The 17,500-nt window shown below is 40.6% G+C and overlaps 1 protein-coding gene across 13 annotated transcripts in view; it reads left to right on the top strand.

Moving 5' to 3' along the window:
* AFTPH (aftiphilin) overlaps positions 1-17,500 on the top strand; it is a 61,519-nt gene that overhangs the window by 19,325 nt on the left and 24,694 nt on the right. For 8 of the 13 annotated variants that reach the window (XM_005287221.4, XM_005287218.4, XM_065589695.1 and 5 more), the window contains 4 exons: positions 13,484-13,635; positions 14,201-14,327; positions 14,687-14,743; positions 17,199-17,321. In XM_005287221.4, coding sequence (XP_005287278.1) covers positions 13,484-13,635; positions 14,201-14,327; positions 14,687-14,743; positions 17,199-17,321 — 459 coding nt within the window. The remainder of the gene's footprint in view (positions 1-13,483; positions 13,636-14,200; positions 14,328-14,686; positions 14,744-17,198; positions 17,322-17,500) is intronic. The other 5 variants (XM_005287222.4, XM_005287224.4, XM_065589698.1 and 2 more) reach the window with 1 other exon arrangement.

The raw sequence follows: 17,500 nt of genomic DNA, 5'->3' as shown, positions 1-17,500 counted from the left end.
AACTGATCACCAATCTTAATCTTTTTTAAAAAATCTGATAAAAATGTAAAGCGTTTTCCTAAAACTTTTACTTGTCACTTAGTTCCTGTTCATGCTGTCCACTCTGACTCATGCACAGTCAGTCTGTTACAAAATTGTTCTTGGTCTAGTAGTAAAATATGCAATTCTTTCCCTAATGCTTTAAATCTTAAGGTCACACTAATTAGAAAATTAAAGAGTCAATTGTTATGAAAACTCCTATGTAAGACACTAATTTTGGGGGGAGGCTAAACATTTTGGCAAAGGTATTAATATTCAAGAGTGATTTCTTTTGATCACTGCTAGACCTAAGCAAGAATATGGGGATAGATGACTGTTCAAAAGATGCTGGTAACATTCATTGTATTTTTGCCTTATTGCTAATTGTGTAACTAAATACTAATTTCTAACTTACTAGCTGGGCTTTTTCTTCAGTCATCTGGTTCTCTTGCACCAGGGTTGCTGTTTGACTGTAGTTGTACATTCTTGACTTCAGAACAACTGTACTGAGTTTAAATCTCACTTAGCTGAGCATGTGCAGTGTAGTTATATCTGTGTTGGTCCCAGGATATTAGAGAGACAAGGTGGGCAAGGTAATTTTTTTTTATTGGACCAACTTCTGTTGGTGAGAAAGACAAGCTTTTGTGAGACACAGTTCTTCAGTTCTGGGGAAAGGTACTCTGAGCATCACAGCTAATTGCAAGGTGGAGCAGACTGCCTATGCTAAAGAATTTGTTCCACCTTGCATTTAGCTGTGCTGCTAAGTATTTCCTTATCTAATTGATAGCATTCTGTATTTGTGTGTTCACTCAATGGAATTACTGTTTAAATGCAGAAACTGTGCCAGTACTGTATAGTGGCATGGTGAAGATTCTTTTATGAAGGGGAAAACTGAGTTATTTACCAGTAGCTGGAGTTTTCCAAATGTTGACTTCACCAATCGTCCTTCACTCCTGTTTCTCTCTGAGGTGCATGTATTCTGGACAGGGAACAGGCAGCAAGGTTGCTATGTCTTCTGAATGTAGTCTTAGAGCCATAAGGTGCATGAATCAAGGGATGTAGCACTGATCTATGCTAACTGCTTTAATGATTCTGGGGTCAATTTTGATGTTGGCTTAACTACAGAAGCTGGCTTGAGTGAGCATTGTATATGGAGAGGAATTATAAGTAACCCAGTTTTGCCAGTAAAATATAGATTATAAATTGGAGGGGAGGGGATTTAGTTTTAGTGGTAACCTAGTGCAGTGCTTTTGTAAACATAAGATCACAAAGGCACAACCAGGGTGTTTGAGGACAATGAAAATCTCTGCTCTGAACGTGTTTGTTTCTGTCAGAAATTTAATGTTTGTAATATTAAACAGATCAACAATGTCAAGTAGTTGAACATTAATTAATTGTTGCTGGAATTTGTAATCAGGGCAGCCTCCCTTTAAAATAAATTGTCTAAAGTTGCAGTTTCTGAAGGGGATTTTCCACGCTTGTTGCAAGTAGACTATGAAGTTGCACAACTTCATTAGTACATTGCTGAAAACAAATATTTTGACACATCCTTTTTAATGGGACATAAAAATATTTTCTTCCCCCCCCAAAACCAAAGGCTGATGGACAAACATTACATAAGCTGTTTAATATTAAAAACTTCAAAGCATCCAGTAATGTCTCATTTCAACTGTGAAGATCCAATAACAGTTGTTGCAATATAGTGTAGGCCTGCTTTTTTTTTTTAAGTATAAGGTCCTATTCTGATTCATACATAGGGTTAGACGTGATACTGCACATAGGCTTCTTGGGGCAGAGACTGCCATCTTTCATGTCATGTATGCACTGAGCACATAGACAGTGCTTAACAGTTAATCTAATTCACTGATTGCTATGCAACAAAACCAATAAATCATTTGTTCTTCCCTGAGTGTTGAGATGTGTAGTGCAGGCTATGTCCTATTTCTTTTTAAAATATACAGAAAAATCCATTACCACAAACATTTGATATTTAAGAACAATCCTCCCACTTCCCAGCACCGGTAAAAAATAATGCTAATAGTTTGGTAGGTGTCTATAGACACCTCCATAGACAAGCTCCCTATCCTGAAAATGCCCTCAGTCTAGGGGCCAGGTCTTGCAAGCCTGTACACAGATAATTCCACTGACTTCAGTGAAGTTATTCAGATGAGTAATGGCTCACAGAACCACGCACTATATAGAAAGCAGAAAAACAAAGGATGAGGGAGGGAATGCAATTTATTATAGGCAGAGCTGGCAGCAACACCTATAATTAAAGTTGGCTAGCACTTTCTTACAAAGCCACATAGTTGCTTGTAATTTGCCAAACTTGAAACATTTGGGGGAGTGGATAAGAGGAGATGAAAGAGGTATAAAAAGGGACAAAGCTGGGTGTTGTGTGTGGTGGTGGGGGGGGGGGGGGCAGGGGCAGAAGGATCTGTATCCACTAGAGTACACTTCTCTCCAGAAACTTCAATAGAATCCAGGATTCCAAAGTCAATACCTTCCTGCTGTCTAACAATGATCTGTGAAACCCACTCGCAAAATGTTTTATTTCCTGCCAATGACTGGTCTACATAGAGAATAACAGCTTACTACTGCTACTTGTTCCTCCACTAGCTGAAGTAGGAGAGGTCTGTGCTGTGGATCTAAAGATGCCAACCCCACTGATATCCCATGGGAGGGTCACTGTAGTTTCACAGGATGGAATTTCTGTTTTACAGTTTGCTTTTTAAAAATTTAGGAAACTACATAGAAAAGATCTTAAGGATACAAGTCAAGCACTTAAAACTAGGCAATGCCAGAAAGCAGGTGCCTGCAGACCATTAATTCTGCCTTCTTGTGCATATAATGCTCCCTTCCCACCTCCTACCCCCACACAGGACCCCTGCCTCATGCAGTGTACAGGATTGGCAGTGCTTGTGGAATGAATTAGGGTTGTGTAGTGAAAAAGGGGTCTGTAGGGCCCCACCTCATTTATTGCAGGGGTTGGAAGGCAAGGGACTGCAGGAAGGGAGAGACTGTCTCGTGGTTAATACCATTGGATGCCATTTTGGAAAACTAGATTCTGTCCCCTCCTTTGAGTTCCCATGTGATCTGAGCAAGTTCCTTTAACTTCAAACTTAAATTTAACTTAAACTTTTCACAGGTGGTTGCTAATTGTGTGTTCATTTTCTGGATCCCCAGCCTGAGACACCTGGTGCCTGATTTGAAGAAGTTTTGAGTGTCATTGTCCCTAGGTAGGCTGCGCTTTTAGATCCCCTTCCAGTTCTCCTGAGTGCACCTCTTGCAAGTGGCAGGTCCATGCCTCCATATCCCTTTGGGCTGAGATGCCACAATCTAAACATTCTCTGATTGGGTCTTTGGGCCCCTCCCTGGGTGCCAACTTTGTTACCTAGCAGATCCAACTGGGCTTGGACCCTGCCAAAATTGCATTTCAGGAGTCTATGCAGAAGCCACTTGTACAAAACAAAGTAGGATTTATTTGCCCAAACAGTACACAGAATGTAGAGATGTAGATTTAAAAATCAGAGAGACAAACACCTATTGTCTTACCTACACTTGGTATCTCCCCCTCTCCCCCTAGTCCTAGGTACACAAGACTTAGCCTTGTTGTCACCTGTTCTGCGGGCACCAAGTTACCAGGGCCAGATTAACCTTTTGTGGGCCCCCATGGGGGCAATAGAGCATGGCGTGGGGAGGCTGGTCCCCACAGTGACAGTCTGGCCAGGGGCAATGGGGCATGGCATGGCAGGGGCGGCCCTACTCCACTCAGTGCAGTGCAAGGGCACTGCTTACAAATCAGCAGTTGCCAGACGCACACTGGCCTGCCCGGCCCTGTGCTACCAGCATGCCCCTTCCCCTCAGGCGCAGGGCCATGCAGCACTGCCCAGCACTCCACCCCATAAGCCCCCCCCCCCCCCCACAAATGCACAGTGCCCTGCACACCGCCACCTCTACTCAGTGCCTCCCTGCCCACAGCCCCACCACAACTGCCCAGCACCCCTCACACAACCTCCACACCCTAGTGCCTCAACACACACAGACCTCCCCCACCACCCAGTGCTCACCAACATACCCCCATTACCTAGCACCCCAAAACAGACCTTGCCCACTGTCCAGCGCTCTCCAACATACCCCTCACAGCCCAGCACTCCAAAACACAGACTCCTCAGAGACCCACTCCCCAAGCCCTGCCCTCTGGCTGCACTCACCAGCCCTGCTGAGCCAGCACAGAGCAGGGAGCCCCTCTTCCAGTACAGTGCTACGGGGCAAGACAGCTGAAGCTCGGGAGCACAGAGCGGCCCCGGGGCCCCACCCAGCCCTGCCTACCTGGCGCTGGTGTCTGTGGCGGAGGAGGCATTTCCTGGTGGGGGGTGTGGGGGCAGCCACCGACTTCCCCAGCCCACCACTTCTGCAAAGCGCCGCAGGGAACTGGAAGCGGACGGTAGGTCACTGGCCCAGAGCAGTAGTGGCTGAGGACTCCTCTCTGCTGCCAGTGATGGGGGAAGAGAGGAGCCCTTGGCTGGCTGGCCACCGCTGAGAGGAGCAAGCAGTGGGCGGGGAGGAGGGGTCAGGGATTGCGTGGAGTTGGTGGGCGGGGCCAGGAGGCGGAGAGAAGCCAGCGGCTCGGGATGCAGTGTGAGTGGAGCAGGCCAGGCTGGGGCCCCTTTTGAGTGTGGGCATGGCACCATTGTAAACCCGGTACTGCATGTTACAGCTTGCTTGCTGCAGACTCTGGCTCTCCTGTCTCAGCCTTGCTGCATGCTGTCTGTCTGTCTGTCAGCTTCCCACCCAGCTGACTACTTCCTTTCTCCCTCACTGCCAGAGCACTTTCTTTAACCCTTGAGAGTCTTTTCATCTCAGCCCTAGCTTTGGGAAGAGAAAAATATCTTTATCTGGATGGTTCCAGCAAGGTCGCTTCTTCCAACCAACTGAGACCCAGCCATTGTTTGAGTTTTCTTAAAGCAGGTACCTGAGAGACTGCCTCATCTGTCGTTGTTTTGCCCTTCATGGGTTCCTTAACCTCCCTTAGGGTGACCAGACAGCAAATGTGAAAAATTGGGATGGGGGCGGAGAGTTAATAGGAGCCTATATAAGAAAAAGACCCAAATATCAGGACTGTCCCTATAAAATCGGGACATCTGGTCACCCTAACCTCCCTTTACAGCCTTCTTTGGTTTAACTCTGTGCATTCAATCAGGATACAATAGAAAACTGAACAGGGAAACCACGTGATAGAAAATATTCCTAATTGTCCCAGTTTGGGTCACTGAGCACTCAGAATTGCAGCTAAAGTTGATTCAAGTGGTGCTGTGTAACATAAAGTGCTATAAAATTTCCTATGTACTCAGTAAAAATCAGGCCATAGGCATATTAAGTTGGGCACCCAAAATTAGTGGACACTTGTAACAATTTTGGATATGACATTGTGGTTCAGTTCTCCATCTGTAAAATGAGGATAATACCACCTAATTTCACAGGAGGTTTATAAAGATAAATTCATTAATATTTGTGAAGCTCTCAGGTGCTTTGTTTCCTAAAAATAGTCCGCGGGAAATGAGTAAATCTGAACTGAGTGCTGAATTTGAATGGTGTGCAGTAAATAAAACATGGGGATACAATAAAAGAAAAGGGACTGGAAAGAAGGTGTACATTTTTAACAGTGAGGTGGATTCTCCATCACTGGCCATTTTAAAATCAAAATGATGTTTTTTTCCTAAGAGATGCTCTATATCAAACAAATGATTTTGGAGGCGTTCTATGGCCTGTGTTACACAGGAGGTCAGACTAGATGATTACAGTGGTCCTTTCTGGCCTTAGAATCAATGAATCTCTGAGGATAAAAAGAAATATTGAATAGCTGTCCGTTCAGTGAGCACCATCAGTTCTTGCATTGAATGAAGTGGGGGTTCTATGGAAAAATAGTATGTAATTGAAGGCTGTATCACAACATAGATGGGGATGAATTAAATTAACAGATTTAAGTTCAGATAACTTGTGAAATTTACAATTAGGGTGACCAGACAGCAAGTGTGAAAAATCGGGACAGGGCATGGTGGGTAATATTTTTTTTTAAAAAAAGCCCCAAATATTGGGGCTGTCCCTATAAAATTGGGACATCTGGTCACCCTACTTACAATGTAAGTTGTAACCATACATAACAAGTTGTGTATGTTGCTACTGCTTATTGCTTCAATGAGAAACCCCTGCTGACAACAAAGTTCTAAAGTCTGCTAGTAGTATATCAGCAAATGAGCCATTAAAGGGCTTCTCTGAATGAAGGAAACTATTTTTTCAAAATGAAAGTCAAGTAGGTCATTTACTTTATAAGACACACAGTTTGACTAGGAAGGACCTGGAAAGGAAGACAAAGTAGAGTTTGTGACCTTTATGGTATCTTGTATAGAAGAAGACCTGGAAAAGAGTATTCAGAAAGTTGGTAAACCTTATAACTAAGTAACAATATCTAAGTCTTATTTATCTTGTTTTTTTCTGTCTCGTAGTTGAAATGGTAACATAACTTATTGGGAGGGAAAGTAAATTTTACTCAGTGTATTTTTTAAAATATTTTGTTTAAAGTATTTTTTTGTTCAAATAAGTTAAAACTTCTGTAACTTATAAGTTTTAACAGATGGAAGAGAAGTTTTGTTTGTTAAAGATTCAGTACCCTCTTCTATTAAGGAATAAGAGCTTACAATAAACATGCAAACCAGGAAGAGAAGGCTTGACATTTGTGATATTTGGGGTGTTTTTTTAAAAAGCAGGAAAAAAGGTTATCTATCCATCCATCCTGTTCCCATTTGTGGGTAACTTTTTACTTAATTTTCAGTTTGCTCAGCAATTCATTGTAAAAACTTTAGTGTCAGCGTAAAAATACCACTTTTTAGAGAAAAAAAAATTCCATGCTTCTTTCTAATAACACCTTATATAATTGAAAAAAATTTATAACTTATATTTGTTGTGATTTATACTAGCCGTTTACTCTTTCAACCTTTCACAGTGAAAACAGACTAATGTTTTCACTTTCTGATTTGCACGTACCAGCTTAGTGTTTGCAGTGTTTTGAACAGCAAATGCTCTCTTGGAATATTTAAAACCAAATAACTGTCTTTGCTGAATCTTTTAAAGAATTCACAAAGACATCTTACGTTTAGGTTTTTTCCTTTAAAATGTTTAAATATGGGACCAGAAAGAGAAAACTAGTTTTCTTGCTTGTAAGTTTGGCTTCTCCTGGTATGGATATGTTGCTCTGTCATAACCAATGGAGTCCACACTGAAGAGAAAGGGGTAAATTGTTAGGTGTTTAAAGGGAAGTTTGTTTCTTGGGGCAAAGAATCCTTGTTGAAATAACAAGTTGCACCAGTTTAACTAAGGTGGTGTTTTAAAAAAAATTAGTTAAACTTGTGTAGCTCTGTGTTTGAACAATTGCATTAAACCGACTTTATGACCCTGTTAAATTGATGCAAGAGTGTCCACATTAGGAGAGTTGCAACAACTTTAAAATCCATTTCTAAACCTATTTGGTTAAGCCAGTGCAAAAACTGTATAGGCCAGTCCTTGCAAAAGGCTGTCTCAGAAAGCTACTCCCCTCTTTGGAGGCAAATATACTGGTGACAGCATGGTCAGTTTAGCATAAATCCCAGCACCAGGAGCTTCCAATTTTATTTAAGAAAAAAACTTCTGCTTTTTGGACAGAAATATTTGTGAATTAGGTCCACTGCTCTGGAGAGATGACTATCATAGGAGATATACTTTAACATTCTTTACTTTAATCCAAATTTTCTCTTCCTTGCCTTCAGGCCCTTGCTCCTTGGTCTTCCATCTTCTGAAACCAAATCATTCTCTTCCTTCATTTAACTTGTGAACTTGAAGTTATTATCAGATCATGTCCCCACAAACTTTTCTCTTCTAGACTAGACATTTAGCTGCTTTATTCTCTTCATATGCCTATTCTCTGCATATGCCTTTGCCTATGCATCATTTTGTTTTAATCTCTGTAGTCAGACCTGAATGTGTACCGTATATACTCGTTTATAAGCCAAATTTTTTAGTAAAAAAGGGAAGCCCCAGAGACGGGGGTCGGCTTATGAACGGGTCTAGAGAGGGAGAGGTGGGACACAGCCCCTCCCCCCAACAGAGGGAGCAAGGAGAGGCAGCAGAGACAGAAGGGAAGGGACGGGGCCAGAGTCTCTCCGTTTCTGGCCACGCTGCTCTTCCCCCAGCTTCCAAAGCAGCTGCAGCTCTGGGGCTGGCAGGCTGCAGCCGTGCCGCTCGGCCCCGCCCCCCAGAGCAGTCGATGCTGCGGCCACGCTGCCCGGCCCAGCCCGCTGGAACATGCTGCGGCCGCGCCGCCCAGTCTGGCCCGCCGGAGCAGGCTGCAGCCGCACTGCCCAGCCTGCCGGAGCAGCTCCAGCCAGCTCAGAGACCTCCTCCCCAGATAAGGTGGGAAGGGATGGGATGGAGAGAGTGTGGGGGTCCCAGGCTAGGGGTGGAGTCATGTGGGGGGTTAGTCCCCTGACTCTCAGCTTCTCTCCACCCTCTCCCGCCCCCCCAAAAAAAATCCCCACCAGTTGCTGTCCCGGCCCGTCAGGGTAAGCAGCTGGCGTGCCGGGACACTTTGTTTACTTAGGTTTACCTCTGTGCCTGCAGACGCTCGAGGTAAACAAACCATCTCGGACCACCAGTGGCTTATCCTGATGTGATGGCCCAGGAGCCAAAGTTTGCTGACCCCTGAATTATAGGGTCGGCTTATGAACGGGTTATAAATTTTTTCCATTTTTACTTATCCATCTTGGGGCGGTCGGTTTATAAACGAACCGGCTTATGATCGAGTATACACGCTAAGTCTTTCAAAAGATTTTTGTGTAGTTAAAGCTAAAACCTTGAATTGCAGTTATTTATCTTAAAAATCCCTCTATTGTTTGGATCTTTTACATAGGAGGGACACTCTCTTCCCTGCCTTTCCTTCTGTTATACCATGGCAACTGGGAGGCAGCCTTACACTTCCTATATTTGTACGTCATTGAGCTTGTGGCAAGGTGCTCAGTGGAGGCCCCCCCTCCCATGCTCTACTTTCAAAGTAACATCTGCCAATGGAGACCAAATTTGTTTCCCTTCAGGGCAAGTTGTAAGGTCTGTCCATTACCCAAGCTTTAAAGGGAAATGGAGGAGTTGAGTGGGAAGGTTTTTAATTTATTATCACTGAAACTCCAAGACTGTGGTTTTGGGATTAATTAGTATTCTGTTTTCATTGGGCCAGTATAGATTTATTATATAAAATGTTTTATTGATAGCCCATGGATAAGGTGCATTGTAAAAAGAGAGAAAATGAAGTGTACACCGGGCCCTTAATTTTTTTAAGAAGGTATGGTTAAGGGCCTAATCCTGTGCTCCTTGCTCGTTTGAATAAGGGTATACAATTGAGTCCTGTGTTTGGAATTTGGCTACTATCAGGTGTCTCGCCTTCTAATTTTAAAATAAACTGTAATGAGTGGCCACCTTCAGAAGCACTTATACAATATGAACCAAAATCCCCCTCAAGAAACATTGATACTAATGCTAATCAAACAGTAGGTAGCACTTTAATAGACTTTCCAAATAAGAAATGTTATAGAAATATATTAAACTAAGATATAAATACTGTATAATTTAATAGAATAAAAAAATCTTCTACCTTGTTGTGTCTGCATTCTTGCAGCAAAATAGCCTTCAATAAGAGGACCTTGAAACAATTGGCCAGCATATATCCCATATGCAGTTAATAGGTACAAAAGGCCTAAGTTATAATGCCCATGAGCCTTAGAATATATATAACTGCTTTGACCCATTTGAGGGGGCACTTATTAACATTTCTTAATCCTGGAAACTAAACAAATTAATCTTTCACTCTCTTTGATTGCCTGGAATATTATAGTTAACTTTCAGGATGACAAGTTATGGTCTAACTCTCTTAATTCTACTTGTTGATTTAAGAGCCCCTCTTTTCTCCTCAAATTGTAATGGTGCATGTGTGCAGAACTTTCAGGAACCATAAATACATCTAGTGCCACAAAAAAGTGCAAACAATTTGTTCTATTCAACAAATGTCATATTAAATTTTAGAGAGACAAGGTGGGTGAGGTAATATCTTTTATTATAGCTTCTGTGGGTGAGAGAGTCAAGCTTTTAAGCTACACAGAGCTCGTGAGGACGAGCTTATCTCTCTCACCAACAAAAGTTGGTCCAATGAAATATATTACCTCATCCACCTTGTGTCTCTCATATCCTGGGACCAACACGATTACAACAACAATGCATATTAAATTTTAGGAAGCATACTTGCTGCCCTGTCAAAGCATTATAGGTAATGTTTCATATTGAATAATTAGACTGATTTTTTTTTTATCTTTACAGTAAGTTATTGTATAACTAGATCATCCAGGAAGACCTGGTACTTGTACACAATGTATATATATTTTCCACTATTTTTTTTCTCCAGTAAAGCAGTTGGATGGGATTTATGAAACAAAAAGGATGTAGCTCTAAAATTAGTAGCAGAATTTTGTAAAGTGTTTATTTTTTGGTAACTCCCTTTCCACCCAGGAGATGCCAACAGTGTCATATTTCCAATTAAATGTAGTTACTCCCTTTAGAGTGATTGCCATTGTTCCCTTGATATACTTGGGTTGCATGAGTCCAGGAAGCTGGAATTCTCCCCAGTTCAGATCTCCCGATTTTCGATAGAAACCTTCCTACTTTCCACAGTACATCACCTATAAATAAATAGAGATCCTTCTAAATGTTTTTGTAAGACTTGAATAGATAAAAGCGTGTGCCAAGGATGTTTTGATGAAATAATATCGTGCCAAGGCTGCAGTAACTGTCTTCCTCTCTCAAACGTGTATCTGAATTTGTATGTGGGTGCTGGCAATAGCCTGAGATGAAGTTCTGCTATTAAGGGCTCTTTCTATTGTATTCCTTCTCCTGCTGTCATTTGCACTGCCCTAAAATCAAACTACCAACTTAGATGTTGACCTGGTTTTCTGAGTGGCGGTAGGTATTCACAGTGGCAGGCACTTTCCTCTTGTAGATGGCTTGTTACTTAAGCAAACCTATTCTTAGTCATTACACCACGGGATTGAGTATATTCCCAAATCTTGACCCTTTCCAGGGAAACTTGATGGTGTGCTACTTTACCAATACGTTGGGGCACCTCTGCTGCCTTCATAGTGAGCATTGCTGTGCATTTCTGATGGACTGTAGCATGTATCTTAGGAATGTTAAGTAAACGTCAGTAGTTTGTAAAAGATCATCGGAACTGATGTAGTTTCACACAGAGTATAATAATACTTAAATTTGAAATGGTGCTTTTACAAGAAACAATCTAACATAAAAATTCTAAAAGGAAATAATTAGTAGTGCATTACATTATTTTTAAGCCTGTCCATCCTGACTCCCAGACATATCAAAAAAGGTTAAGCCTAAAAAATATATGTACGGACACGTTGTCTGCCTTGTTCAAATCTTTGTGCCACTGAGGTGCTTCAAAGGGAGTGGAAGTCACTTGCAAGTCCCCTGCTGCAGATTCACTCAATATGGGAGAATCCCCAGTTTAAAGAGAACCCAGCTTTTGCACCTCCCTGCCTCAGCCCTTGGTGCAGAGGAGTGTGTCAGAATCAGGAGAGTGGCTGGAGCACATTGTGCTCTGGCTATCCTCAGTTGGCATATAGTCCCTTGTGGACTTTAGCCTGATGGTGCACATTAGAGCTGCCTCCAAGCTGCTCTAACCTGGCCTGGGGGAGAGTATCAGGGAGTAATAATTGGTTCTCATCTTCCGCTGCCCTGGGTAACTATGTGGTGGAGGGGAGCCATCCTTACTAGGCACTCCCTGAAGCTTGGACCGTGACTCAAGCTCCTCTTCTGCCCTGCGGCTCCCACAGCCAAGTAGACAATCAGAAATGGAACAGCCAAATGCTAGTCTCTTCCCTGCTGTGCAGTGCAGCAGTTGAACAGACAGGGAACAGCAGAGCAGCTGCAACATGGCAAGGGCCATGTTGGAACTGTAAATGAAATGATAGTAAGGATTACAAAACCTGAGGGGATAGTCCTTTAAAAATACAAAAATTTGTCATGGTTTAACAATTTTTTCTATACAAAAAGAAGACACTGAAAGTGACTATACATCACATGTGTAGAGTAAACTGGAAAGCGTATTCTCTGATTTTTCAGTTGCCATAATCTTAGGCATTCCTTATAATGGCGGTAGGTCAATATTTAGAGAAACGTGGGGGTTTGTTGTGTTTTGCCCCTAAATAGGCGTTTCACTGAAGGTAAAGCTGTCAGGCTCACTCACTCCAGCACCTTTTAAAGGATGGCTTAAAAATGTCCCAGCTTCTGTAGGAAGGCAAAAGATATGGTAGAGGAAGCACTCCACTGCCTCACGAGCCCACAGAAATCACCAGAAAACCTTTTGGTCAACTGTTAATGGGAAGAGAAGGGAGTTACTGGGAGGAAGGCCAAGATATAGAACAGTGATATGGGTTAACTTTTTATAGAAGAGCTAAAAATAGAAAATTAGGCTAACAATTATATAAAAATACACTAATCTGGGGAGCGCGGGGAATAATATAGCAAAGTTCATATTTTGAAATGATTATATGTGTAAAAACTCATGTTGCATCCCCTTCTCCCCTCCTTATTTATCTATTTAGATTCAAGCTCTTCAGCTAAATAAGGATCGGTCTCATTTGTAACAAGCCTAGTGCACGTTTGGATGCTACTCAAATCTCTAATAATGAATACTCTTTACAAAGCACACAGTATTTGGGAGTATTATGGAAAGAATAAGTGTTGCATAGCAGGTGCCCATATTTATACTATTAGCCTGTTAGATTATAAACTAAGCATGGTTGGGCCAGGACCGTACTTTGATGGAGACCTGATAAATACCTAGATGATGTAGGAAATAGATCAATTCCCTGTGAATTGATATTGAACCAGTCCCCTGTCATCAGGGGGAAATTTGCTGTTGCCAGCTCTGTATTTCAGAGGACATTCAAAACCAAGGTCTTGACCACTTGTGTTCAGTAAAGCTCTTACTGTACTTACCATAAGAATGAGGGACATTAACGCACATCCTAACTAAATATCACTTTGAATACTTGCTGCATATTTTTCCTACCAATATTGACCTTGCAGTTTCAGCTAGATATTGTAATAACGTCTTGTGTCAAACTTGTATAGCGGTACTGTCAGTGGTTGGGTATATCACTTACCTACCCCTCAGTTGTTGTGATTCTTAGAATTGCAAAGAGCTTTGTGATCCTCTGACAAAAGTTATTATGTAAAAGTGTATTATAATTTTCTTTGAATGTGAATTATGTATAGTTTCTCATTTGTCTCACTCATCAGATTTTTTTCTTTATTTTCGGAACAAGCAGTTAAAGAAAACTTGAAATACGTTTCTTTGGTGTTTGTTTGTTAGACAACGTTGCTAAGCCGTCTGGAGCGAATATTTGAAGTTTGCTTTCCTTCCATACCTGTTCTTGAAATAGAAGAAGAGATAATTTCCTTGAACCTTTTTCTGGAAGCCAGCAACAAACAGATGAGAACAGGGGAGACTCTGGCTAACAGTGGGTAAGAAACACTAATATGGCAAACTTAAAGAAAAACAAGTGAATAAAGCTGCTTTTAGTAAACCTAGGTCTTTACACAGATGATAACTTTAAAAACCATGTGATGTATGTCAAATTCTAATGTTTCTGTAAGTGTTTTTAGAAATTATAGGGTAAAAGTTAATCATTGTAGTTCAGTAGGTCTGTTTCAGTGACCACATGTACTGATAGTATTTCATCTAATTGGTGGTTTTTCCTCTACTTTTAAGTGATGTCTAAATGAGATAGTTAATTAGGATGTAGCTTATTACTTACACTTGCTACAAATTGCTGTATTAATTCATGCATTGATGAAGTCTAAGTAGGCCCTGTTCTGTCTGCTGTGGGCATCATTTTCCAATTATAAGTCTGAATAATAATTGTTCTGAGAACAGTATAGCAATTTGAGCTCCCCTGAGTACTAGTGTTTGGGCACAAGTTTAATTGGAATTTATAACATCAGTCACGTTAATAATTAGAATGTGTCTAAAGCTGCGGAGTCATATGATTCTTCCTGTTGCTGATTTGATTTATCCTGGGCTGTGTAGGGAACTTATGGAAGTGTGGACAGAGCTGCAGGATATCCATGATTCGTATGGATTGAGATATCAGTGGGGTGGCTCCCACAGCAACAAAAAGCTTTTATGCTCCTTGGGAATCGACACAAGAAATATTGTGAGTTTATCTGTAAAACTTGTAACTGTTTCTTTAGGTGAGCTGTAGTAAATTGAGTTCTGCATGCCTGTTTCTTTCTGAATGATCACACTTCTTCATAGACATACATTAAAATGAGATTTTGTGTCAGTATACGTTAGTACTACAGCTTCACAATTCGGGAGAATTTATATTTCCAGTATAAAGTTGTTTAAAAGAAAATGAAAACCTTGTTTAGTTATAAATTCATATAGTCTTTGCTCTGATATGAATCTCATAAATATAACCCTAGTCCGTTGACCCATATTTTAAAAGATATTAATTTTATTTATAATTAAGACAGAATGGGAGAACTTAAGTCATCCATCTTTTTTTATCAGCTCTTTACAGGCAACAAGAAGCAGCCTGTTATTGTACCCATGTATGCAGCAGGACTGGTAAGTACCGTAGTATGCTTCCCACAAAAACCGTGTATATTCCATAAAAGTATAATCAAATATATAAAGTGCCATTAAGCACCACACAAGCTGAAAGAGATTTTTGTAGTAGGCTCAAATACTTGTTGTGAATCAATAGAGTTGTAAAACATGTAAATAACTTACTTTATTTGTTTAGTAAATTATGCTGAATGATCCAATCTCATTTTGGTGAGAAGAAAAGTTTATAATGCAATGTGTTAAGGTGTGTATAGGCTGAATAATGACTCTTAGCTTAATCCCATTTTAATATTTAGTGAAAATCCATGAGATTAGAATACAGCTTTTAAAATGTTGAAGAAAAAACCTCAGTTAAGAAGTTTAAAGTGGCAGGGTTAAATCCTCAATCAGGAAATGGCAATGTGAACATAGGAATTGCCAAAGTGGATCAGATTATAGGTCCATATAGTCCAGTATACTGTTTCTGACTGACTAGTACTAGATGCTGCTGAGGTAAGTTCAAGAAAACCCATTGTAGACAATTTTATTAAGCAAAGTTTCTTCCCCTATCCCCATCAAACATTACTCTTCTGGTTCATGCAACCGTTACTCTGATCCCTAGTACATCAGTCTGAATACATTATCACATGCTGTTTCTCAAATACAATATTTTTTCAACATTCTTAGATACATGTGTATCGTCTTGTATTGCTATGCACTATTCCATGTCTGCCAGTCAATGAAAGTCCTGTATTGTACAAGATCTGCAGTGATTGAGTCAAGGGCTCCTATGAATTCCTGCCTCATTCAAGGAACACATTGTATAAAGTGGGCATCAGGCCATCCGTCCTTATAGGATGTGCTCCACTGACATCATAGACTGCCTTTGCTCTGAAAGTTGCTTTTAAAAAATAGCAACAGTATGTAAAGGAGGTTTTTCCCTTCAGTGTCTTTGAAATCTAAAGTAATGTTGTGTGGTGATCTCATCCATTTTCATTTAAGAATTGCAGTAATTTCTCCATGTTGTCCTGTCTGGCATCTCAGACACCTGGCAATATCTGTAATGAGACAAACATTGACAGACCAAGAATCATATTCTGATCAGAGTTTTAAAAGCTTTTTCTGTTTATGGGGAAAAAAAATTAAATGTTAATAGGTAGTCTCCTTATAGAAGAAATTCCAACTGTCTGGTACACGTTATGCACTGTTATTTACCAGGAAACATTTTAATATAAAGATTCACAACAGTTCCTTCAAACTTGGACTTACAAAGCAGTGCACAAATAGGGCTTAATATCAGGATATGCCTATTGTATATAAGAGGGAGTTTTAAATCTCTTATTAGTAAGCAGTGGCTTATCTTGTGTATATTTAGGAGCAGGACCATCTATTGTACCAGCAAGGTATGTACTTGGCCAATAATATGCATGGTATTAGTCACCCATCACAGCAGCTCACACCTCATAGAAATCTTTACAATTTTCTTTTTGAAAATATCATCATAGAAGCCACTCTCCTAAATTATTTTTATATAATATACATGCACACATGTGCACATATGAGTTAATTGTTAAATATAAATAAGCAGTATGCAGATGGACTTTTAATGCAAAATGACTTGCTACATCCTCTTACCACACAGCTTCAGATGTTCCCTCCATTCTGAAACTAAATTTGGTTTCTTTGCTGATCCAGTGAGTTTGGGTCCTGAACATTAATTTCCTCATGTGGTGGAACCACTTGACCATTGGACAAGCTAATTTTGGTGGCTAACTTACACAATTTCAACGATATGTGGAACAAACCCATGGTTTGGACATGCTTCTGTGTGAACAGAAGTCTTTTGTATGTCTGAATGCAAATTATGCCTGTGACTACACTAATTTTTCTCACTTGTGTGAAAAGAGCTTGAGAGTTCAAAGCCCACTCAGATAGTTATCCTAGGCCTTAGAATGAAAAGCTCTGTCTCATTGACCTCTCTGAGATTTTAAAATGGATTTACATCCTTGGCAGTAGTAATAGCAAATCACACACAGAAAATAAGGTATTGGAGACAAAATCATGCTACAAAATGACTCAATTCTTATAAATAACCAGTTTGTTTTGGGTGGTAAAATGGAGTAAATACTAATGTATTACTTTCTCCTGTGCCACTTGATCCTTGTGATAGTCCACTTACAGCAGGGAGAGAAAATGTCATTTGATTATGGAACAACATTGTCTAACTTGTGTAATGTTACTGATCGTAATAAGACTCAGTTAAAGGGTTTGGGTCTCCATTGTTTACTGTAAAATGGTCCCTATGATCCACTAAATAGAGCTGGATGAGGTCTTAAAACATTGAATATGAAAATATTCCCAGAAATAATATTGGGGAACCACCTACTTCAGAATATTACTATTTAGTACCATATTTTCTGTCTTTCAATGTCTGTAGTTCTTGGCGTATATGTACACATGACTCTTATTTTTTTAGGGTATGTTAGAGCCTACCAAGGAACCTCTGAAACCAATATCTGCTGCAGAAAAAATAGCTTCCATAGGACAGACTACCCCTGTATCACCAGAGATGAGCACGTGTACATCTGATCAGTTCCAGGTAAAAAACTGGAAAGCAGGGTGCCTGATCTAGCTTTATAATATTACAGTTCAGGGTTCCAGGGCCAAAGGAATCTGAACATATAAAGGAGTTTTCTCTGCATCACAGTAAATCCCACCCTTGGATCCACCCCTTGTGTGTCTGGAAGGAGTCCCAAAGCTGTCTCTGGCTGCCAGCCA

This window comes from Chrysemys picta, chromosome 3, assembly GCF_011386835.1.
Source record: "Chrysemys picta bellii isolate R12L10 chromosome 3, ASM1138683v2, whole genome shotgun sequence".
Lineage (NCBI taxonomy): Eukaryota > Metazoa > Chordata > Testudines > Emydidae > Chrysemys > Chrysemys picta.
The sequence above is the reverse complement of the archived record's forward strand: the minus strand, read 5'-3'. Positions and strand labels throughout refer to the sequence as shown.